Source organism: Amborella trichopoda, chromosome 6 (assembly GCF_054954075.1).
Source record: "Amborella trichopoda isolate Santa Cruz 75 chromosome 6, AtrichopodaSantaCruz75HAP2 v2.0, whole genome shotgun sequence".
Classification (NCBI taxonomy): domain Eukaryota; kingdom Viridiplantae; phylum Streptophyta; class Magnoliopsida; order Amborellales; family Amborellaceae; genus Amborella; species Amborella trichopoda.
In genome coordinates, this window is record NC_142341.1 from 36,055,338 (window position 1) to 36,081,864 (window position 26,527).

Genomic DNA, 26,527 nt, shown 5'->3' on the forward strand with positions numbered 1-26,527 from the left:
CAACCCACCTAAGTCTATTTTCTCTCATCTTATCGCCTATTAGTGCCACCCCTAAGTTCTTCTTAATGTATTCATTTCGAATTATATCCCTTCTTCTCTTGCCACTCATCCATCTGAACATCGTCATCTCAACTACACTCATCCTATGGGTATGTTGTTTCTTGAACGCCCAACATTTCGTCTCATAAAGCAAAGCTGGTCTCACAAATGTCCTATGAAACTCACCCTTAAGCTTCGTTGGTATGCGGCAATCATATAAAACTCCATTTACATCTCCACTTCATCAACCCAACTCTAATTCTATGCGAATCTTCCTCAGTCCATCGCATCAAATGTAAACCACAATTCATGGGAATTCGTGTTCTCCAGATAAGCGTCAATGAATTTGTTCCTAGTCAGAAACTAATGAATATGATTTCCAATGAAGAGGCAAAACTCGTGAAAATTAGTCACAAGTTGTCACATACCCCCACCAACTGAAGTAGAAAGTAAAAGCTTCCCGCAAGTAACTATTGTTATCAAATGGAAACAGGTACAACAAAAATCTCAAAAACATCATCACAGAAGTTAACCATACTTTGCTTTATAATTGCCACAAATCTAATGAGAGAAAATCTTAGATGATCAAGATTCCATGAGTAAATGACTCAGAGAGTGCTTCAATGATGTTGACGAAAATAATACTTCTAAATAGTTAACCACATTGGCATATCCTAAGAAGTTTAAGAATTACACCTACCTTACAATGTAACCATGCTACAACCTTGGAATCATCTAGTCTACAGAAAATCTCTGACCCAACTTCTGCAAACATATGTCAACTTAGATAATTTAGCAAGCAATTCCACCATTCATTGTATTCAAATTTGAAGTCTAATTTCTCGTGGACAAATAAATTGGAAAAAGACAACAATTTAAATAGAAAAAAAATTTACTGCAGTTATATAATATGCAAAAGAAATGTAGGATCTCTATTTTTTCAGCAAGTAGAAGTAATATTTAGATCACAATGTTAACTCTATTCATGAACATTCATAGGAAAACGGATGAAAGTTCTCTCCATTGTGCTAAAAGCACGGTTTGCGTACCCAATCTGGGCTTTATAACTTTGGTAGGGTCCACTTGAGTGTTAGCGTCAACGTGATTCATAGGAAAATCAGGTTGGCTCACAATAATGCACCACTAATATATGTAATTTTTTCTGCATAAGGCGAACACCAACAACTTGTATTCACATTTTTACTTTTTTCTTATCTAAGGGGCCTAATGCCTCAAGGCAGCCCCCAGACGACATTCAGCCTCTCGGGACTTGTGCCTCATCCAAAGCCATGAAAAGGTGTGGCTATGTGGAACTCAAGGTATTAAATTCAAAAATTTCTTTTTACTTTTATTCCAAATACCTGAATTCCACTTACATGTGCCACAATATATTGCTGGAAAATAAAAACAATGCCCTAAATACAACCTAGGAGCTTTATTTTACTGCTAAGAGAAATAGAAACTATACATGAACTTTAAAATAGCCTTTATAATAATTTTTAACACAATATAAGGTCTTGAAAAATTACATAAAAAATAGAAAATAAAACTGAAAATAAATAAAAACTAATGGGAAGACTTACTGAAAGATGTCTGGAGTTACCCAACCAGGACTTGGTACACCCCATGCCCGAATCCCTGACCAATAGTGCGCTTTTCCTCCTTAAGGTGTTGCTGAAAATTCTTAGATTGGGAAGCATTGTAGGCTATCCTTCTTTCTCTAGGGTTTAAGAGGGCTAAAAAATAACCTAGGGTTTATACAAACCCTATGGGAACAAAATAGGGCTGATCTTGGGGTTGATATCTCTCTATGAACTTCTCTTCTTCCTTTGAAAAATACAGCAAACCCTAGTTTAGAGAAGAGAGATGTGGCGTGCCTCTCTTTTGGTTGAGAGAGAGAAAGATAGAAGGTAGCATGAGAGAGAAAAAGAGAGGCCCCCCAATTGGTGCGTGAGGGAGAGAGAGATCTCCCCAAATTGGTGCATGAGGGAGAGAGAAAGATCTCCCCCAAATTGGTGTGTGAGGGAGAGAGAGATCTTTTGAAGAGAGAAAAATAGGATCTAGTGATTATATCTCAAATAAGTTCAAACTCCTAGAAGAAAACTTATCTCGTAGTTTGCAAAGGATTCTAGTTTAAATAGGATTCCTACTCTATCTAATTTCCAGCAAAACCTTTTAGGATAACTAGGAAATGGGTGAGAAATTAATCAGAGCCATCCATCATAATTTATGGGTGAGAGATTAATCGAAGTCATCCATCATAATTTTGGGTGGATAAATTAGGAACCTTATCCTTTTACATTTTGACCCAATCCACTCCTATTTAAAATCAAACCAATCAAATTTAAACTTTATCCCTTTTAAAATTTGAAATCATACTTAAAATATTTTCTAGATAAATCTAATATAGATTTCCCACAATATTGGGAAACCATATCAATAGATTTCTCATCTTTAGATTTAAATTTGAATTTAAAAGAAATAAGGTGGTGTGCCCCTTACTTCCCAAAACATATGGCGTGGGGGGATTGCCCCTTATTTTGCTCAACTAAAAATAGTGGTGTGCCCCCTCTTGAAAAACTCATCCAAAAATTAGGACATGCCCCTATTTTTTAAAAATATTTTTGTCGTGCCACTTTTTAGCTAGAATGGTGGCGTACTCCCCCTTTAGCAAAGAAATAGGGCGTGCCAAAATCTGACATACAAAAATAGAGCGTTCCCTAAGGTGCACGGTGTGCCACATGTGGGGCTGGATCTTTAGTCTCACATGAGTTATTTTTAAAGTTTTGAAATTTTCAGAAGTACCCTTTTATGAAAAATTAGAACATAAATAATATTTTAAAATTCTGAAAAAATATTTAAAAATCAAATAAACATTTATAATACCTAAATAAAATATACTAGGAGTGAACTGGTACCAGTGAGTCAAAATAAACGACACTAAAAGCACTCCATTTGTCCCAAAAACCATGATCCACAAATGTTTCTCTTATCCGACCCAACAAAGTCTCATGATCTACAGTCTCTTTGCAGGGACTCATGATTGGTTTGTCAAAGTTGGATAATAAAACAGTGGGATTATGATCCTGGAATGTGGATTACAGTTCCCTCTTTAAGAGCAAGTCTAGCACTTGTCACTACAGTGCAAAAGAGGCTCTCTTAATGTACATGTACATGTGTCCTTGTAAAAAAGGTTGCTTTGCTCTCAAAAGCCTACAACTGCACACAGGAGACCACACAGTTCTCATCGCCTACAAACATGATCCCCGGGCATCTTTCCAACCTCAACAAGGGATAGCCCACTTCAAACCCTTTTCGAATGTGTCACATGCCCAGGGCTAAGGGTTTTAGACATGACCAGGGCCATAAACCACCCAACCATTGGTTAGTCAACACATACTCCTACTGAAGTGCATATTCCACTATACATCATTTTTCTTACAAGCTCTCTAAGCCTTTAGAAGCCACAAAAACCCAACAAGCCATAAGTGAATGGTAAGAAATCCTACATATCCAAACATCCAGATGTAAGAAGTCAATTTGATAACATGTATTTTTTCGTCGTTTTGCTTTAATTATGAAGTGAAGAAATGCTTAGAAATATACGTCTTACCTGAGTCTACAAGGGCTCTCTAGGTTTATAATCTTTTACAGGCAAGCGAGAGAGAAATGTAAAGAGATCAAGCTAAGGTCGGATTTCATCCATAGTGAGTCGCAAAACTAGGTTCACCCACTGAGGTGTAAGGTCTCATCCATGAACCCTCTCTTACCGGATGTCTTCGAGCCATGACAGTAGGTACCATCTACAGGAGGCTTAGATAATAAGGGTACATGCTCATCTATGATGCATCCTATGATCTGCAAAGAGGGGGTGAAAATCTTGATGAATTTGTATATATATCCAAAGAGCCCATAACCAAAAAACAATGGAGACGAGAAAATATTATGCATAGGTGTTGCCAAACTATTCTCCCTTCTCAAGTCCCGAAGTGGTAAGATGGAGTACAGAAGGTTGCTTGGCTATAAGATTTGATGTTGATGAGGTTGTTTGACATGCCAAATCTCTTGAATCCAGTCTCCTTGGACAATTTCTAAGAAAAATAACAAGTTTGGTCAGAATAAAGCCAGAACAATATGGAAAGCCAGGACATTCATTGGCCATTGCGCATATCAACGAGCACATACTAATCAAGTGCTTTTATAATCCTCGCGGGCTGGAACAAGGATGCATTGTACTTCGATATATCGGTTTCTCTTTGGGACATTTTCTTTCGACTCCTGTTTGGGAAAGTGTATTAGGCCCAAATGCTACATTCTTCAATGAAAAGTATCGATTCCCATTGATGGAACCAATTGGCAAATCATTGGCGAGAATAATATGGCGACTAAAGTCGAGATGAATTCTAATAAGGCTGAGGTCCATATTGAAGCTGACTCAGTTCTGATCTGCCTAATAGCATATGGATTGAGAAGGAGCTCTCAGGTGATTGGCAGCCTATTGTTCATGAGAACATCCCTAGATGTTGTATTACTTGTTCAAGATTGGGTCATGTTGTGGAGCAAAATCAAGATAACAACACCATTGTTGCGAAAGTCAAGAGATCCAGATCTAGGTTCCATTCTCAACAATGTAGGGATCAAGATAAAAACACCATTGTTGCGAAAGTCAAGAGATCCAGATCTAGGTTCCATTCTCAACAATGTAGGGATCAATCACGTAGAGATAGATCAAGGGTTTAAAAGTAGCGGTACCAGCCAATTAAGGCTACTAGCCCGCAGGTAATCACAAGGGACGCATAGGAAACCAACTTTGGCACACTACCTTGGGGATACCAGCCACAACGCATGATGGAAGATGTGGCAGGTGTGAGTCTAACTCGTGTGGAGCAAGTGGAATCTGATAATGGCCTGGACATGGAAGACATATGCTGCCTAGCCTTTGCACCTCGCTCGAATCATGGAACATGTGAGACAATTCCTAATTTAAAATTTGGACCTATTTTAGAAGGCCTCAATGAGATAAGTTCGATTACTCCATATCCCCCAATCCAATTGAAGGAGAAGTTTGAGTGGAACAAAATCCTTCCTCTTAATATCATGCAGGAAGGTTGCCAAGAAATAGATATTGGTGTTGCAAGTAATGAGGAAACCATAATGAATTTCTACATGTTTACCTAGCGACTTGGAGACCATAGGAAATCATGGGGGCAAGAGACACATGCAATCAAGGACCCAAGGCTGTCGCAATGATTCCAACTCCTGTTTGTCCCGCCTCACAACACAGCAACTCTACAAGATGATTCACGGAATTGTCGCCGGTTAGATGATTCCTACTTTTGGAATAAGTGTTTGTACAAGAGGAATTGTGGGGGACAAGATTCCTATTTTTAAGAATCGAGATTCAACCAAAATGGAATCAAGACACCAAAATAGATGCAATCGAGTTTCCAACCTAGTTGGAATCAACCAACATGGAATCGAGATTCCTTTGTTTATGCGATCCCTATTTTGACATCTTTGAAATCGAGAGGGAACTGAGAGAGAAACAACTATTCATTAAACAACATGCCATACATGCAAGTTTACATTATTTGTATTATATTATTTCTAACACCTTGATCTTGCAATCTCTCTATTGGATTAATACAATGCATCATCATCCTCAGAGCCTTTTTCCAACTACTTGGGTCTGCTACACGGATCCTGGTTCACCATTATGCTCTATCAAGGGTAATACCCTCAGTGAGGTTATAAGTCCACTTTGGTTTCTATTGGTCATTTCATACTAAAAAAGATGACTACACTTTGTAGCTTGAGATCGAGTCTCCAGCTCAACAAGTGAAGAATCGAGATTCACCAATTGTGGAATCGAGAATCAGTAAATATTGAAAACAAGATTCTATAAACAACAAGCATGAAACCACATTAAAAATATAGGGATCATTAGTTTGGTTCTTATCTTGGTTTTTAAGGTTGGTTTTGAGATCACTAACAGTAGGAATTGGGATTCCTAACAGTGGGGATCGAGATTCCAAATTTTAAAATTTACGATCCCTTGAATATTCTTCTTGAAGCACCGAAAATGAGATCCCAAAGCAAGACTGCCACGTATGTTGGGAAACCAACAACTATGGATCACACCGAAAGGAAACCTTATTACCACAATTAACCTTATATCTAGTGTAGGAAAGAAAATATTGGCAAAAGGCCTAGATGCTTCTTAAAAACCCAATGACCGAAATCTAACTCTCCTCTAGGGAACCAAGAGAGAGAATTGGGGGCATATTTTTTCATAATATCATTTCTCCAAAGAGAATCACGATTAGTACCATAATACTACCACCATTTCCCAAGAAGAGCCAGATTCATGCGTTTAAGGTTTTGGATCCTGAGTCCACCTAGGTGCCTTGGGATGCACACCTGATCTCAGGCCACATGATGGATCTTCTTCCTATAATGCTTATTTCCTATGAACAATACTAATGAAAAGTGTTGTGAACAATGTCATGAACAGTAAAAACATGTCAAAACTAGAGAGAGAGTGTAAAGAAGAGGAAAAGAAAGAGAGAAGAAAAAATAGATCAAAGAGAAGATAAGAGAGAGATATGAGATTCAATCACCACATGCCCACTAATATCTTGATTTAAAATGTTTGTTTAGGGTTTACAGAGGACAAAAATACCTTTTTTCAAAACAAGTATCCTAAATATATAAAAATGAAAGATATGCCCCAACATACAAAACAAGTTATTTTATAACACTCACCCTCAAGCTGGAGCATAGATGTCACCCATGTCCAACTTCAAACAAATTTGTTGAGGGTTATGCCTAAGCTCCTTGGTGAACATATCAGCCAATCGACCCAAGATGTCGAAAGTGTGATCTTTTGGTATTTCTTGACCATCAATCCTAACTACTTCCTCCTCTCTGTTATTATTATTACTAAACTTGCATTCCATATACTGCCTTAGTCCGGCTAATTTTAAAACCTTTAGAATCTAGAGCATCCCTACAAAGTTCTAACTCTGTATTTTATTTTTATTTTTTTTATATTGTTCTAGATCTCATCGATCCAAACTATATCGTCCGCGAACAACATACACCACGGTAGCTCAACTTGTAGGAGCCTAGTTAAGTCCTCTATGACTAAGACAAAGAGGTATAAGTGAAATGCCGATCTCTGATGTAGACCTATGTCACCAAAAACTCACTCGTCTTTCCACTAGTTGTTCGCACACTAGTTAGCGCTCCATTGTACATATCTCTCACCAAGTCAATGTAGTGTTTGGAGACTCTTTTCTTTTCCAATGCCCACCAAATGAAATCTCGAGGTACTCTATCATAAGCTTTCTCTAGATCAATAAAGACCATGTAGAAGTCTTTTCCCTTTGCCCTAAACTTCTCAATTAGTTGCCTAAGTAGGAAAATAGCATCAGTTGTTGATCTCTCTGGCATGAAACCGAATTGGTTTTTTGATACACTAGTTTCATGCCTTAGTCGTTGCTCAATCACTCTCTCACATCTTCATAGTGTGGCTCATAAGTTTGATCCCTCAATAGGTCACACAACCATGTAATTCTCCTTTGTTCTTTTAAATAGGTACTACAGTATTTTTCTTCCATTCATCTGGCATTTTATTTGTTCTCAATACCTTGTTGAACAGCCAGCCAATCGATGCCAATCTCCCTCATGCACTTCCAAACCTCTATCAAGATAAAGCCTTTCCTATCTTCATCCTCCTCAAAGTTGTTGGGGTTATATGGCCATTTAAAGGCCATATGAGAGCATGCAAAACTATGCCTATAGTGAAGTGATAGCTCCAGTGGGAGCATAGCCCGAATGGACTGTGTAGCATGGTCTAGGGTGGACTGTGAGGCATCGCTGATGCCGTGACTCACATGAGTTTTGACAGGCTATGGCTTAGGTTGATATTTACAAACTCGTAACCATGTGCAATTGTGCACAACCAATAAGAGCTTTGATATGGGGTTATCCCTTGATGAAGTCGGAATTGTACCCAAGGTGGTTGGCCACGACACTAGATATAACCAGTGTGTGTGATGGTTGGCCGAAGGGGACAAAGGCCAAAATCTCATCATTACCATTACACGACATGCACACTAAATAGCCATCTGGGAAGCAGCCCTCTGGATGAGGGTGTGTGTTATGTACACGTGCCAAAGAGATGACTCCCTGCAACACTGGATTGTGTTGAAAGGACTCATGTGCATAGTGTTGGAACAGGGCTTGGACTTGTCCTCAGGGAGGGACCTATAATATATGGACTAGGATCATGTCTCCTTCATTTATTGGGTGACTTTGATCCTGTGAAGGGTTGTGCGTCATGAGAACTATTGGGCCAGTTTGAGAAGGTGCAGTGAGATATAGTTTCTAGAGAGGATGAAGTCCTCAATATATTTGTTATATTCGTAACTCTTTGGATCTAATTCCCATCAAATCTTCTTAAATATGTTTAATTATACTTTAGATCATTAAAATGAATTTTTGACCTCTCTGAATATTTTATTTTATTGAAAAATGAATTTTAAATGGAGAAAAATCAATTTTCTTGATTTATTTTAGTCAAAGAGGAAAATAAAATATTAAAATGCTTTATAAAATTCATTTTAATATTTTAAAATTTTATTTAGGGTGTGGGGGCCCATTGGGACAATGGGCCCACCACATGCAAGCCCATTCTGTGAGGGCACGGGGCCCACGTCGCTCCATGTATGGGGCCCCCCACTCCCTTCTTATTTTCTTTTTGTGTGGCTTGTGTGCTAAGCCACCTTCTTGATTGGAAAAAAATAAAGGAAAGTGTTGTGTAAAAATTTGATTGATTTAAAATAAGAAAGTGCAAAGCTTAATTGAAATTGATTTGCAAAAAGATAGTATTTTCTCTACACAATATTTGATGGGAATAAAGTTATGGAAACTAAAGGATAATGGTTCCACCTCGTCCCTTTCGATCATGATGTTTGATCCAAAGAATGAATGGCCAAGATCTCTTCATCCCACAGGTCTCCATAATCGAAGGTCAAGATTGAGTCTCATAATGATAGCAGAATCTTAGGCCCCAAAACCCAAGCCTCTATTCTAGATATACACATATTCTCTACACACCTTGAACTCTCTCTCTCACACACAAAACCCTAGAGGCAGCCACATCCCACTTTCTCTCTCTCTCTCTCTATTTCTCACTCATTAGTTAGGGCTTGAACAAATAGAACCTAGAAATTCTAAGATGGGACACGCCCACGCCACAAGGGTGGCACGCCCAAGTCACAAGGGTGACATGTCCCTCGCGTTTGTGCATCGAGATTCGCTCATGTGTTGAGCCTTGATCAAAGTCCTATCCCATGTCATGCTCCCAAGATGTTTTGCCTAAGCTTCCTGAGTTATGAGACGAGGCCAGACCAAGATCTCGTGCGCCATTGGTGGAGGAGACCTGGTGTAGGCAGTGTTTTAAAATGCGACCGCATCATGCGGTATGTGGTGGGCTGCACATTTGAACTGATCACATATGCGATTTTGAGCTATGCAGCCGCATATGCGCCGCATCGTAGCCGCATCGCAACGCACTTCATCTTTTCTTCCGAAATTTTTTTCAATTGTGCCCCTCGGGGTGGGGCAAAATGGTCTTTTTGACCATCCAAATATGGGGGAAACAGTTTAGGGGGGGTATTAAACCCCCTAAATGATGATTTACAGCCACTTTTGTGGCTTTTTTTGGACCAAATCAAGCAAATTTCATTCAAATCTACGATTTGGTGGTTGTTTAATACTTGGATGTTGATTTGATGCTTTTGATTATTAATTTGGGAAAGTTAGGGTGAAAATACGATGATTTACAGCTACTTTTGTGGCTTTTTTTTATCAAATCGAGCAACTACTTGATGATTTGCAATTATTTGATGATGATGTTGATGATGATAATGATGATGATGATGATTTATCTAAAGTTGCTATGAGGCAAAGGGTTACTCGTACTCCAATCTCAAGAGAGAGGGTTATAAATATTGGTGGTAGTGTTGAAAAAAGAACACCTATCTCTAAAGGGCCAATGGATGTTTTTTTCATCCCTAGCCCCGAAATTGTGTTTCAGGAGAGAGAGAAAAACAAAACAAACCACAATTGAAAATAGATACAAGAAAAAACATAGGAAGTCGGAATTTAAGTGGATTGCAAAGTGGATTTACATGGTCGGCATTCATTTTAATACTATAACTCTGTATAGTTTTGCATGTATGGTCCAGGCAATTGGGCAACATGGCCTAGGACTTGTTCTTCCTTCACTACATGAGGTTAGGATGCCCTTGTTGAAGGATGTTATATTTGATGTGAATAAAATTTTGATTTCTCAGAGAGAAAGGTGGGAGAAATATGGGGCCACTATTATGTGTGATGGTTGGTCCGATGGGAAGTCGAGGGCATTCATTAATTCTTTGGTTAACTACCCAACAGGTACTTTTTTTGTTAAATTTGTTGATGCATCAGACAAGTCACATGATGCTACATACTTATGTGGCTTGATGGATGAGATTGTAGAGTTTGTTGGAGAAAAAAATGTGGTACAAATTGTCACTGGCAATGATGCCAATTATGCTGCAGCTGCGCATTTCTTGACTTTGAAAATGACGCATATGTTTTGGACTCCTGGCCCAACTCATTGTGTTGGTCTTATGCTTAAGGAAATGGGCACAACATCTTTATTTAGTGGGGTGATTTCAAGAGCTATGTTTGTTGTTGAATTTATTTACAATCACACCATAGTCCTAAGCATGATGAGGTCTTTTACAAAGAAGAGAGAATTAGTAAGACCGGGTATCACTAGATTTGCCACGTCATTTCTCACTCTTCGAAGCCTAGCCAAGCAAAAAAGTGCCTTGAGGACCATGTTTGCTTCAAAGCAATAGAGTCAAAGCAAATGGTCAAAGCATAAAGATGGGAGAAAGGCCGAAAAATTTATTCTGAATACATCTTTTTGGAGTCAAATAATTCTTGCATTGGAGGTGGCTCACTATATTCCACCATGGGCTATATACATGAGGCAATGACTAGGGCAACAACAGAGATGAAGGATGTTTTAAAGGATGATGAAAATATGCACAAGGCTATACTTGAAATTATTGATAGGAGATGGGATACCCAACTTTACAGGCACCTCCATTCAGCCGGTTACTTTCTAAACCCATCTCTTCACTACAAGCACCCATCCATTGAGTCAGATCATGTAATAAATGGTGGGCTCTTAGATGTGCTTGAGAGGTTGGTGCCTGACAAAGATATCTGAGATCCAGAGCCATGAATTGATTAAGTTCAAGTTAGCCTTGAAAAACTTTGGGAGAGATAATGTCATTTGAAATAGAGACACTACAGATCCAGGTAAAAGTCAAAAGTACCCTTACTTGTCTATGATGTTGTTTACCCTTAATTTTTATCTATAATCTCAATTATAAATTATTATACAGCTGCATGGTGGGCATTACATGGAAGCGAGAGACCAAATCTACAACGTCTCGCTATTCGAGTGTTGACTCTCACATGTAGCTCATCTGGTTGTGAACGCAATTGGAGTGCATTTGAGTATGTAAGTTCTTAACTCTGTATTCCTTAATCCTTATTTCTTAAATTTCAATTTCAAATTTCAATTTTCTACCACAGCTCTATACAAAAAAAAGGAATAGGTTGAAACAGAAAAAGTTGAATGATTTGGTTTATGTGCGTTATAATGACCGGCTTAAGGAGAGGTATCAAAATCGTATGAAGCTCAACCATATTCAATTGTATGAAGCTGATGGTGATTCCACAAGTGAGTGGACCATGGATCCAAGACTAGAGCGCGTGACGGCCTCCACGACCTCTGCGACTAGACCTAGCTCCTGCTACTCCTCTACTCCTCTATGCTCTAGAGTTAGGTCGATCTTCTTCATTAGCCCTTATTGCTAGCTCGACATTGAGCCATGTAAGATCCTTACCCTCAAACCAAAAGTCCATGTCTCCATGAAGATTAAAGAGTTTTGAAGTCAAGCTCAAGAACAGTTAATAGTTACTTAATACAATCATCCCAGACAATTTTGAAGTCAATTTTTCAAATATTAATAAGAAAAATCATCCTTAGAGTTGTCATGTGCATCATCAATATCATTTTTGGCGGCCTCCACGACCTCTGGAGCTGATGTAAGATCCTTACCCTCAAAATGATATTGATGATGCACATGACAACTCTAAGGATGATTTTTCTTATTAATATTTGAAAAATTGACTTCAAAATTGTCTGGGATGATTGTATTAAGTAACTATTAACTGTTCTTGAGCTTGACTTCAAAACTCTTTAATCTTCATGGAGACATGGACTTTTGGTTTGTAGTATCACTATTTTGTAACTTTGAAGTTTGTGGCTGCAAATTTGTGCTTATGGTTGTTGATTGTTGAATGCTTTATGAAGCTAGTTTCAAGTTTCTAGTTTCTATCAGGGGACAGTGGATACAGAATCTCCAACAGCTAACATTTTGGACTTAATCATTAAACTAAAATACCTACTATCACATATATCACATCCACATTTTTTTCTATGCATTAACCTATTTTTGTAGATTTTTTAGAAGTTTTTTATATTTATTGACCGCATCATCGCGATGCACCTGCATCCAGACCGCATCGCCGCATCGGCCCCCCCACCGCTTTTGGCCGCATCCCGCATTTTAAAACACTGGATGTGGGGTATACGAAGTCCTTGGGGATAACCTGAGGCAAGGTATTTGGTAATTCTAATTGCTCCAGGTTTCTTGATTCTTCATGCATTGTATTTTTGTATGGTTGTAAGAATTGTAATGGTATGCAAGAGAAGATCTTAAGTTGTATTAGGGTATATTTTATGAATAAAGTTGTATTTTTGGACTCCTATAAGAATTCTAGCCAAAATGAAAGAAAAATTTTAACTGTATATACTTGGTTAGATCACAATCCTTCTTTCAAAACCTTATTTCACTTCCGATACCGAGATACCTAATTTATTAAATTACTGCATTTAAATTTATGTGAAATAGGTGCATGGTGGATGGACCATGGGGGAAAGCACTCCTCATTTGCGGCAGATGGCCATGAAAATACAAAATTTGACTTGCAACTCGTCTGGATGTGAGCGAAACTTCAGCACCTTTGAAATGGTAATATTTTTTAATAGTTAATACTTAGTTAGTTAGTAGTTACTTGCATAGTAACTAAGTGAGTTTTTCTCTATTAAGTGCATACAAAGGAAAGGAACAGACTTGAGAAAAGGCAACCGAACAACCTAGGCTTCGTTCAGTATAATCAGAAGTAGGGTTGCCACTTGATCTGGTTCAAGCCGACCGAGCCTGAGCCCAGAAAAGCCTGAAATTTTTTGGCACGGCCAAGCCTAGAAATTGTATTTCGAGCCCTGGCAAAAATATTTTCTTAAGCCCATCCCGGCCCACTATTGGCCCAATAATGTCTTTTGGGCTAGCCTTGGATTGTGGACCAAAGAATCACTTGAATTGGGCATTATTCGTTGAGTTAACTGAACTAATGGAGTTGTGGTAAGTTATAATAAATTTTCAGCTCCTCATAGACAAGCAAGGGAAAGTGTTTTGTTTGCCAAAAAGTTGGGCATGATAGGCATACTTGTCCAACTTTTACAACTCAAGGGTAACATTAGAATTAATGTTTACAATTGCTCGTCTCGAATGTTATACTTAAATATTATCTGGTGAATTTTAAATAATGAGTCAACTAATCACTATTTTGGAACTTATGCAGATCTGACATGGAAATACCCAATATGGAGCTTGAAGCTGAGTGAAACAATATTTAGACTTCACTATATATACCTCCCTATGGTCACGTTTGTTTGGCTGAAAGATATCGCTCGATAATAAGAGCCGAAGCTAGTTTAGGGATCAAAGGCCGATCAGGAGACAAGAAGACGGCCTCCTAGTGGCGACGAGCCCAATAGGTTAGTACTCGCATTAAAATACTAAAACCAGAAGTGAGGAAGACGGCAACTAAAAGCAACATATAATAGAAGGTTTGAAAAGACACACTACTTGGTATGGCCTAAATAAGTTCGGGGTACTGTTTTTGATAACCTGCTGGAATGTTAACAAACTTTTAGGTACTGTGTTTGATAACAAAAATATATTAACAATATAAATATAAATATAAAATAACTATAACATAACATAATATATAATATATTGATCATTATTTATTAAGTGTACTAGGGTATAATGGCATGTGTTTTATGTTAAATGCTTAGTTATTTCCATTTTCAATTGGTTACTAAGCTAATGAATTTCCTAAGTTTTCTACGACTATCAGTTTGGATAACATTGCAAGAAGTCAAAGCAACGGTCATATCTTTAAGAGCAAGACTGGAGTTGGCTGGTGCCAAAAGCCCAATGCTTCCCTCAAGTTCCTCATCTCAATTTTTTTTTTTTCAAGCTCATGCTGGTGGAGTCCTTATCTTGTGAATGGAGCTTCAAAGTGGAATATTGTATGGTTTTCATATATTGCAAATTCATGTTGCAAGTGGAATTTTGGATAGTTTTCCTCCGTTGCAAATTAATATTATACCCATTGTATTTTAGCTTACAATAAAAGTGTAATGTTGCGCCCAATGTAATATTATGAAAGTGCAATTCATCTCTCGCTCTATCCTACGACTTTGCTCTCTCTCTCTCTCTCTCTCTCTCTCTCTCTCTCTCTCTCTATATATATATATATACATATATATATATGCTTTTTGGGGATTTTCTTCTCTTGTTTTCTCTCAATCTTCTCCTTTCTCTCAAACATCTCTCTAAACCCCTCACCTATGCTCTCTCCCAAGCCCTAATGTCCTATGTCATCTGTTGAATAAAAGCCAAAGTTTACTGAAAGGAAATGAATTGTTTTGGTAGAAGACTCTCGCTCTTGGTCCCCAAGAGACTGGTTCTCTAAGGAGACAAATGAGTGGGAAAGATGGAAACCCTAGAAAATGCTAGTGCAGAGAGTGTCGTTCTTCAGTGCTTGGAAACAAAGCTTTCTCTCTCTGCTTTGTCTCGTCTCTCTCTCATTATTTTAGCTTCTCTCTGAAGCCATAATAAATAGGTATCCATGGCCCCAACCAGTGGGTTTTCTCTATGTCTTTAAAGAGACTAAGGATGTTTGGATAAGAGAGAGAAGATGTAGGCAAAGAGACAGAAGGGGACAAAGATTGAGTCTTGGGTGGAAAGAAAATAGGAGATTTAAGAGAGAGAGAGAGAGAGATGAGAGGGGGAAAGAGATCGAGTTTTGCATGCAGGTTTAAGAGGGCTATCTTCGGCCTTACGGGCCTATTTCGGGCCTATTTGACCGGGCCTGGCACGAAAACAAAATGGCCTGCAACGGCTCTACCCAGCCCGAAAGCCCAATAAGGCCCATAGAGTGGCCCCAAATCAACCAGAACCCAAGCCCGACTCGCAAACCTGTGGCTTGGCTCGGACTGTTGGCACCCCTAATCGAAAGTAGCAAGTGTGCCATCGACAACTGGAGCACAATGAAAAGGAGGTTATTGAAGCTGCTGATATGGATGACACATGTGAGTGGCTAGTTGATACCGAGGATGATAAGGTATTCCTTGGAGAGGGCTAACCTAGAACCAGGTTCATGAGGCTACTGGGACAGCAATGAGGCCTGTACAAACAACTCAGGCTCAATCTCAAAGCCAAAGCAGGGGAAAAAAGAAGGCCTGGCAAGGGAAGGCAATGAAAAAGAAGAGGAAGAGGGTGACGGGATTGAGAGCAGAGGATGAAGAGGAAGAAGCAGATTCAGAAGAGACGAAGGATGACACTCATTGTTGAGAAGGGTGATAACTCTGATGATGATGGCGTAGCATCATCATTATCAAATGCTCCTTAGGATCCACTTGAACACCACAAGTGACGATGCCATAGAGTTGTCTGGTTGACATTTGAGTTTTGGGGTGGTGACATTTATTTGTTATTTGCTTTTGTCCTGTTGACTTTTTATGCATGGCTGAGTAACTCCTTTGTGACTTTGTGTATTATTTCTAGTTTTTTACAAGGACTTATGGAATTTCAAGCATTTTGATGTCTTACAATTTTTTCGAGTCTTTGTATCTATAAATCGGTTCTATAATATTTTTATTTTTCTTTATCACGAGTGGTTTGGGGCTCTAAATTATCCTAAAAACTCCTTAAGGCCTAAAACCCTGCCCTAAGAACTCCCTGGTCTTTATTTTTTTAGGTGGGGGGGGGGGGGGGTCCCTACCCTTCTCTTTTCTTGGGCACCCACTTAGCCAGCCATGCCCCCAAAACGCCTAGGCACCCACCCACGCTTTTAGCTTTTCTAAACATTGTTTACTATTGTGAAATCCTGTAAAATGCATTTTAGGGGAATGATTAGGGCTTCTATGATCACTTTTGAAAACAATATCATTGTGTTCTTTTCCTTTTTTATATTTTTATACAATAAACAAAAACTTGACCCTCATTCCGCTCTACATTGGAAGAGTTAGTTCTAGCAAAAGTCCACGTTCTCATTTATTTATTCTCTGTAGACCATTCCTTTCTTATTCCTATCACACTATATTTCAAGCTTTTTATTTTCTACTATCTCATTCCTAGTGTTTACAACTTTTGAAAAGCGGGATATAGGTACAAATAAAGGGCTTGAAATTCCAATTTTTTAATACAGGGAAGCCCTTTCTAAGACAAGCTGCACATTCAATGAGGGGAAGGGGAGAGAGCCAAAGAGAGAGAGAGCGAGAGAGAGAAAAATAACTACACAAGAGAGATGAGAGAAATTACAAACAAATTACAAGAGAGATATTGTCAAGAGCTGCGGGATAAGGAAACACAGCGAGAGAAAGAGAGTAAGTTTTGAAAGTTACTTGGGTTAACCTTTGAAAGATTCATCTCCCTTGTATAGTCAAAAGAAAGATTTGACGCCAACTTTTTGTAATAACAAAACCAAATGGCAACCTGATAGCTAGTAATTTGAGTGGCTTTATGAGCACGATTGGATGTTTCCAACAATCGCTTTTGTTTTATGGAATAAACCCATCTGAACATCTGGTCTGGTTAAAGATATGGTTGCCACATCTTTCCTTTTCTCTATCTTGGAGATCCGGTTGACACAAGAATGCTAAGGATGATCCTGTAATCCCTAGGGTTGAGGATATTCTTAAGATTGTCACCAAATGGCACACTAAAATATATGAAATGATTCCAACTAAGGGACAGGTCAATGGATCTAACCAGCATTTGAAAAATAACAAATCCAGATCCGGAGTCGGCAGCTTCAACTAGATCTAGTAGGTAACAAGGTTGACCCATATATAGAAATAGGGAACAGGCTTAGTTCTTTTTTAATTGCTTGGTTCTCTGACAAAACTAAACAATTTTGCTAGTAGAACTAACCAATTCTGTGAAAAGAACTGGCTGACACTCCCAGGTGCAACTTGTTTCCACTTTTTAAAAACCGCAGCTTTCAAACCCGCCATTTTAATTAGTTCTTCGTCAAATCTTCATCGTTGATCCCTCTACAAGATTTGCCATATTAGTTTTTGGAATAAAACCCCGTTTCGCTGATATCGAGTCTCATTTCTCCACTATATTTCCTAAACTCATCCCAAAATCTTCAACGTTGATCCCTCTACAAGATTCGCCATATTAGTTGTTTGAATGAAACCCCATTCCGTTGATATCAAGTCTCAAAATGTGGGGGTTTTTTGAAAAATTGAACTCAGATTTATCAAAAATGGCCTCGGATTGACTTTTGATCCCCACATTGGTTGGGAGTTTTTCTTCACATGGTGTCAGCTATGATATTTATAGTCATTTCATGACTTTGCGTATTTGTTGTGTAGATTGTGAATTTTTTATGCACTTTCAAATTTAGAATCTAATTTTAAATAATTTGAAATGGTAGCAATTAATGAATTTTCATATCAAATTTTAGTATAGATTCGAATTTTCGCAATTCATGAAGAAATTTTTTAAATGATTTTTTAATGAAACGGATTTTTGAATCACAAATTGTGGAATAACATGATGAAAATGAACCGCAATTTTTAATGGGTGAAAAGCTCCATTTTTTTATGTTTATCCAATTGTTTATTGTTCTCCAAATAATTTGATAAACATCAAAAATATCAAAGAGATAAACGCATTTTTTGATAAAAATTTTGATTCAAATGAAATTCTCTCAATTCTCAATTTCAATACACAATTTGTGATTTTATTGACGCTTATCAAATCAAACAGTTTACTAAATCTGATTTACCTCAAATCTTATTTAGTTAGCTTATCTGATTTGTTAAATCAGATTTTTGATAAGTGATTTAATCTAGAAAGTCTCTTTAGTTTAAATTAGATCTAAGTCATACTAAAATCTCTGATTTTTTTTTTGCTTTTTTTCAATTTTTTTCAACAATTTTCAGCTGGACCTCCCAGGATAGGGCGACCCGAATCGGTCCGGCAAGGGACCTGGATCTGAGAGATCACTTGTTGAGAGTCAAGGGCTAAGGCCTCACCAGGGTGGAGCCCCTTGAATGACCTAAATCCAATGGTGTCTGCCAACAGAGGGATGGATTAAAACAAATTACGAAGGTTTTGCAATTTCTATTCTCTTGGGATGAAGGTGAAAATTTCTCAGAGACCTTGAAGATAACTGTTTTAGAGGTTTCTATTGTGTTTTCGAGGTTAATTCAGTTTTCAAGTGGAAATGAGAGCTCCGGCTGATCATGATTCAATCTCTATGCCATAATGGTTTACTGCTCAAGTCCGATTCGCAGGTCGTTGTTGACTGAATTATGGTTTCATGTGAGCCATCTCAGCATTCATTGTAGGTTCTGATGGAAGCAATAGAACAGCTATTTCATGAAAAAACTTGGTGTGCTTCTTATATCCAATCAAGAAGTAATGAAGTTGCTGATAAATTAGCCCATTGGATGCCAAATCCAACCCCCTCAAAATTTGACAATGACAACAACCAAGAGGTGATTAAAGGGCACCACAGTGTTGACATTAGGAGCACACAGTTACTTTTTTTTATTGTGTGGGAGGTAATTGAAACACCAGCTCTTTTCTACAGTTGCTATCTCACTTTATTGTAACCTTTCCCTATTTTCAAATAATAACTGTATATGCTTAAAAAAGTCACAAAAAAATAGGAGGCTGTTTCATACCATGAGGCATATCAAGTCTAGTTCATAACAAATATTGTGAACTTACAGACTATTTTCTTGTACACTTTCTCAATTACTTTCATTAACTTTTTAGACCCACCTTTGTTCAATCATGCCGAAGTCACTCTTATACGCAGATGCTTCAAACAACAATGCCCAACAATAACATGACGCAAACACATATATTGCAACAATAAAAAGAAGTATAAGTAAAATAAGAATTAGAATAGTTGGACAATTTCAAGCACACTATTGCAAAGAGAGAGAGATACATGCATTCCACAAAAGTCACCATTCTAAACCAATCCTCCATCATAAGCAATCTTCCCACCTTCATCAACATTCCTTGTATAGGCTTCCCATATATATGGAACCACTTGAATTAAATAAGTCAATCCATTAACCAAAAGATTGTTAAAAACAAACTAGTTTGAAAAATGCCTTATGCTACACATGCACAACAAATCACCATCAACTAGCAATTAATATGGTAACTTAGAAGAGCACAAGTAAAATTCAGACTAACTAAATATATAAAAAAAACAGAAAAAAAAATCTGTGGAAACAGCATAACAAACAAATTTATACAATAGGTAAATTAACCATAAGTTCACCTTTCACTTCACAAATTGCTTGCAATGAATTACTGACGACAGGTAATAGATAACGATACCCAGGATAACCATCAACAAACATTATGTCATCTACTTGCCTGAACTTGCCAAGTTCATCACCTTTCTGCAATTAAAGAGATAAGTTTGGCATCACTCACATGCTAGAAATTTCACTAACTCAAAGCAAGATAATTTGAACAATAACACTGAGGGGAAGAATAACATACACAATGCATGATGTATACTCTATAAATGACTCAAGCTACATTCTCAGGATGAACGGCGAAGATAAACTATTGTATGCACATGATAGATATATAGGAAATACAATGGTTCATTTCAACTGCCCCTCTTGAGAATGGAAGGTGGATGGTGCCCCCACGTAATGTACAGAATGCATATCAGGTGCATGTTAATTTAAATAACCCTAATGAAAATGCATCATATGTGCACATGATAATCAAACACATTCTAATTTATAGCTCCACTGACATGTTTTATGACATAAAAATGCAGGGATGTACTAGAGGCAATCGCAAAAAGAAGAAGCCGGCTATAAGAAAGTGAAAAACTAAATATTTTTTATGAAGCAATCAGATCATTTAGAATAAGAAAGTGAAAAACTAAATATTTTTTATGAAGCAATCAGATCATTTAGAATAATCCTCGAAATACATGGTTAGTTAATCAAACCTGCATGTGAAGTATAAATCAATTTATTTGAAGTAATTCTTTTGCCAAGACAGGCTATGTTAAAGAACTATAATTCGAGATGCATTCAAATATCATCTATTAAAGAAGAGAATAGAAGAATCCTCCTTGTGATTGATGGAACATTTAAAATTGATATTAGTGGGTGTCCCAACTCCCAAAACCCTCCTATGAGATACATACACAACACAACTGAGATACATACACAACACAACTGAAATGCCTTAGGCTGAATATTAGCCCATTGCCTTTAGACAAATAAAGAACGATGCAGTTCTTGGCACAGCCACTGTTGCCTGTGGCTGCAGCCCTTGCACCTTCCAATAAAAACAGATGGCACAAGATGAACATCTAGTGTCATCTTTTCTTTCTAACAGCTGAGGGGGCTGGGCCACATGCAACCATGTGTCAGCACATCTTGCGCCATCTTTCTTTATCAAAGAGTACAAGGGCTGTGGCCATGCAACCAGGGTCATGTAGAATAATAATGAAGGACAAATGAATGTACAAGGTACAAGATTAAAGATACCAATATAGTTTAGCAAATGGAAAAAGATCAACCATGTTTATACATGTGGGGGTACCAAAAGTGCCACTTTGCTCAATAGGATAATGTCTAGTGTAATATGGATATAGCAAGGATATTAACCAACTAGTACATAAAGTTGATATCAGTGTTTGAAAATTCACGATCCGGATTGGAAAACCCGATCCGGACTGGTAATTGTCCTGACCGTTCTGGATCTAGTAATATAGCAGGATCCGGCCGTGTCCAGTTTCGAACCGGCCGGTCTAGACCAGTCAGTACCGGTTCTATAACAGAACCAGCCAGCTCTATCCGGTTCTGTCAGTGTGTAACTTTTAAAAAATGAAGGGTGGTGGGCCACCCCTTTTTTCAAAATCTTATGAAAGGACCACCAACTTGTGGACCCCATCCACTCTCAAATGGGTACACATCACCCAAGAGCTTGTGCTCAATAAAGTACACATCGGGTAACAAAGCTTGAGGCTTTTATTCAAGCTTCCCCTCCTCTGTGTCTTGGATAAATTTTCTCACCTCACCTACCAATTAGCCAGATTTTTGCTCTACCAACCTTAGCGTCTAATTAGCTAACCAACAAATAACTTAATATTATGTCTCTCTCTCTCTCCCCCTACCAACCTTAGCATCTCTCTCTCTCTCTCTCTCTCTCTCTCTCTCTCTCTCTCTATATATATATATATATATATATATATATATATATATATATATATATATATATATATATATATATATATATATATATATATATATATGTATATATATATATATTAACCTCTCTCTACAAAGTTTGTTCCGTTAATAGTTCCACTAAAATTCTCTCTCTACTAAGTAGTACTAACAAAAAATTCCACTAAAATTCTCTCTCCACTAACATCTCCCACTAAATTTGTTCTATATAGCTTCTTTCAAAATCAAAACTCCTAAGTTAATAAATAATAAAATAAATAAATTGAATTAGAGAGATTCATTTTATTGTCATATTGCATTTTAAACTTTATTTTGATTATAATATAAATTTAATAGGCAACAAACATCAGCATGAAACAAGTTATCGGTATTTACATATTTTTTACTCAATAATGAAAAACCATAATGCAATTGCTACTATTTTTTAAAAAACCTAAAAACTAGAGTTTTGAGAAATTATAGTATTTTTTTGAAATTTTTGTAGGCCGAAACCAGCCAATTTTCCGATACAGATCGCTTATCCACTAATCCGACAAGTTTTGGGGTGGCCAATCTGGGTCACCCATCCGTTTTTTTGAACCTTGGTTGATATGTTGCAATTTGTTGGGTTGTTGTGGCCTTTAAAGGCCTTATGAGAGCATGTAATCAATACTTAATATAGTGGAACAATGACCTCCAATGGGAGTGTGGTCCAAAGGGATAAAGAAATTATGGTCTAAAGGGACCAAAATAGGCAAATGCCATTTGCTGATACTCAGAGTAGGCTTAACGTGCTAGGCCAGTCGAGTTGGAAAACTCTTAATTACCTGAGCATAGAGCACAACCAATAAGGGTTAGCAGGGTCATTCCTTGATTAGGTCGGAGTTACCCAGGATAGTGAGCCCAAGGACTGTTTAACCCTTGTGTGTGATGGTAGTCTTATAGAGACGAGGGCTAAAGCCTCATCATTGAACCATTACACGACATGTACATTTGATAGTCGTATTGGGAAATGGAGTCCCTATTGAGGGTGATACGTGTACATGTGCGAGAGATAATCCCTACACATCATAGAGTTGTGGTTGCACCAGGTCTATGTGACCTTGGACTTGTCTAAGGGAAAACTTGTAATCCATATACTGGGATGGTGTCCCCTCACCTATTGGCTGACTTTGGTAACCCAATCATGAACCCCTGCAGTGATTTGGGAACTGTTGGGTCAGTTTGAGAAAGTGGGTGTGGATTATAGTCCATAGTAGAAGATGGAGTGCTTCAGCAAATCTATAATTCATTGAACTAATTAGATCCGAATTCCATCAAAATTATTTAAAATTAACTATTTGATGTTAAATGATTTTTAGATTGATAGTTTGAAATTTTAAAAGTATTTAGATATTTTATTTTCTCAAAATGGATTCATAAATAGAGAGAAATTGTATTTTCATTATTTTATTCAAAGAGAAAATAAAATAAAATGATTTCTCTTTTTTAAAAATTCATTTTGATTTAAATTGATATTCCTTGCACATGGGAGGCCCATAAGGCCCACCATAATATGGTGTGGGTGGTGCGTGGGGCCCACAAGAAGCCCCATATGTGACATGCCCCACTTTTGGGAACCACCTTCCTATTTTGTGAAGAGAACATGAAAGCTCTCAATCACGATGTAAAAATATGGAAGGTATTGAAATTTAAAGAGATTTGATTTCAATCAAAAATATGTGTAAGAAGATTATAGAAAAAAAAAGTAAGTATGATATTATTTTCTATATTTTATAATTTGATGGGAATAGGTTAAGGAAGCTGAAGGATAAGGTTCTAGCACCTTCCTTTAAATCATGATGGCTGATCTAAGGATTGTATGGCTCAGATCTCTCACCCAACAGGAATCCTATGATCAATGGACTAGATCTACTCTCCATAATGATGGCTAACCTTAAGAAACCCTAACCCTAAATAAAAGTTATAAATAAGGGGGCATGCTCCTCTCATAGCCTCAAGTGGAGGCACGCCCTTGTCAAATGATAAAACGGGGAGCACGCCCCATACTAGACATTGAGGTCTAGGTTTAGTCTTGCTCCAAGTTTGTTCTATTGCTCTCTATCTGATTAAGGGCCAAGGTTTTCCCATACTTTGTAGATCTGAGAGACACCATTGATCACGTGTGCCATTGGAGGAGGCGACCCGGAGTGGCGAGTGCAAAGTCCAGTTGAGGTAATCTTCTGGCAATCTTCTTTATGGTTTGCAGTCATATGTTTTCTTGTTCCCATGAGTATTATGTGTTTTATGATCCAAGATCAAGTTTATACAATTTTGTTTGTGTAATAAAGGATTGATAAAGTGGCAGCAAATGAGAGTCCTTGGGATTCTTATGTAGTTGAACATCTGTAAGTAATCCAGATGGTGAAAATAAAGAAAATAAAGAAAAATTTTAATCGGTATACACTTGCTCAAGTTATATGGTCCAACTTTCACAATGGTTGTGGCCCATGTCAACTTCTTGCAAGCAAAGTGGCAATTAAACTTAATTTGTCTAGTACAACCACAACATAAGATATTATAAGATATCTAAAATGGGTATGGACTGGAGTACTACGTATGGATAATACTGCCTCATATTTAGCATTTGTGCTAGACAAGCAGACAATATTTAGCTTCTTAGAGGCCCACGTATTCAAAAACGGACCAAGGGAATAAATGGAAGGTAATAGGGGAAGCTTAGGTATCCACGACCCAACCCGATCAAGATTAGCCAATGCAACAAGTTTGAAGAGGACATAGATGGAAGCATAAGTCACATTTGCAATACCTAGAGGAGTAATCCATGGCACAGGGCTTCCAACAATTGCAATATTCGAAAAAGTCTTCAAGTGACCACCTTCTTTGGTGTAGACATTATGATGCAAGCCAGAATACTGGTCTCGAGTATCTAGATAAGAGAGACAAGCTTAAAGTTTACAAGAGGAACCACAGAAGGAAAAAATAGTCATTGAATCTGTCCTTTTGGGTCTTTTACTTATTTTTTGAGTCACTTAGGAGCATAAATAATAATTTTTAGAATCTTTTTCTTTCTATTCACTTAAGGTATTTTATAAGAATGGTCATGACTAGATTAGATGGATGGTCAGGATTAAGTTTGGTTTAGTGTTTTCTTATATAAGGAATGTACTCAAGCATATATTTTATTCAAAACCATAGAGTAGCTAACGCTACTTTATCTATGGTTTTTGCATCTTTTTCTAATTTTTGATCTTCCCTATCAGGTTGGTAAAAGAGCCGACGATCTGTACAAATTGTACTGTAGCATTTTACAAGCGGTATTGTACAATCGATTTTTGTCCCCAGGATCAACAACCATGCCTCCGTGCAGAGAAAGAGGGGGAAAAGCGGCAACTTGTAAAAGCCTTCGATGCTAGTTCAGAAGAAGGGGTTGCAAATCTGAGGATTGGTCAAAACCCTAGCTCTATGTTTGGCGCAAATGGAAGCCCCATCTCAGGCGAATGAGATAGAGGCAGATGAGGAATTCATAAATCCATTCCATGATCAAGCTCTAAGGAAAGATGTAGCTGATTGTATGGACAAGAAAGAACAAGAGATACTAACGAAACTTGAAATGAAAATATAAGCACAAAAAGCATACCCTTTCATCCCTAAGCAACTTACAGAAACATCAAATATGTTGTAATCAATAAATCATCAATAAAACACACAATAGGTCATCAACTACATACCTTCATTCGAGCTTCATGAAAAAGAGGCAACAGAATGAATACAGGGTCAACAGGAGTAGCAACATAGATGCCACCATCTATTCCAACAAAAATAGACAGAGTCCTCAAGTCAATATTATGGCTCACTTGTAATGTTTACAAGATGAAAACTAGCATTTTCATGAAATATTTGTATACAAACCAAAAAACTAGGACATTTTACAAACAAAATGAATCAAATTTTTCAAAGAAAAAAAGAATTTGCAATTAACCTTGCACTTAAAAAATATTTAAATGTATTACCAAACAAATTTCAAAGTCCAAAAATAAATAATTGGATTTAGAGGTGAAATATCAACTTTTTCAAAGAAATGTACCTTCACAAATATAATCCCCTATAAACCATGAGCCATAAGACTGCTTGAACCAGTGAAGCTCTTGAAGAAGTCCATCGGTAAATAAATAACAAGAAGGCTTTCCTGTAAAATTGAATTTCTCGAACTTAGCATCCCAAATAACCCTAAGATAACATTATAGTTTCATGTTAATATGCAACATGGATCAGCTTTAAAGGAAAGAAGAATTTATCGCTCCCTAATGTAAATTAGTAAAGAAAGAATCATCAAGAATATTATCACATTGATAGAAATGGGCCCTCCGAAATTGGCTCAAAACAAAAAGCAAGTACGGAAGCTAACTCTGCCACAAACAATACGGATTCCTCATAATGCAATAAAAGGAATAAACAAGTTCCCTACTTTTTGCAGATAATGTTAAATAACAAGTTCCTATTTGAATATAAGAAAAGTTCATCATGAATCTGTGATAATGAAAAGTCAACATTATTTCTACAAAAAACAAATGTTCAAGGAGAAGTAAAAAACAAATGTTCAAGGAGAAGTAAACCACCATAGATTCAGTACAAAAGTGAGATTAATGGTGCTACTATAGCTTTTTCAAAAATTTACTTTATTTCAGCTCCTCTTTACTATTTTAATGCATTGAAAACAATTCTGCCTTCAAGTGTTTCAGATTGAGAATATTTACGATC

The 26,527-nt window shown here is 37.4% G+C and overlaps 1 protein-coding gene across 2 annotated transcripts in view; it reads right to left on the reverse strand.

Moving 5' to 3' along the window:
- LOC18435081 (ribonuclease H2 subunit B) overlaps positions 1 to 26,527 on the reverse strand; it is a 44,329-nt gene that overhangs the window by 12,114 nt on the left and 5,688 nt on the right. The window contains exons 3-6 of one of the 2 annotated variants that reach the window (XM_011625405.3): positions 25,854 to 25,955; positions 25,498 to 25,574; positions 19,846 to 19,969; positions 740 to 804 (exon numbers count right to left, since the gene is read on the reverse strand). In XM_011625405.3, coding sequence (XP_011623707.1) covers positions 740 to 804; positions 19,846 to 19,969; positions 25,498 to 25,574; positions 25,854 to 25,955 — 368 coding nt within the window. The remainder of the gene's footprint in view (positions 1 to 739; positions 805 to 19,845; positions 19,970 to 25,497; positions 25,575 to 25,853; positions 25,956 to 26,527) is intronic. The other variant, XR_016057008.1, reaches the window with a different exon arrangement.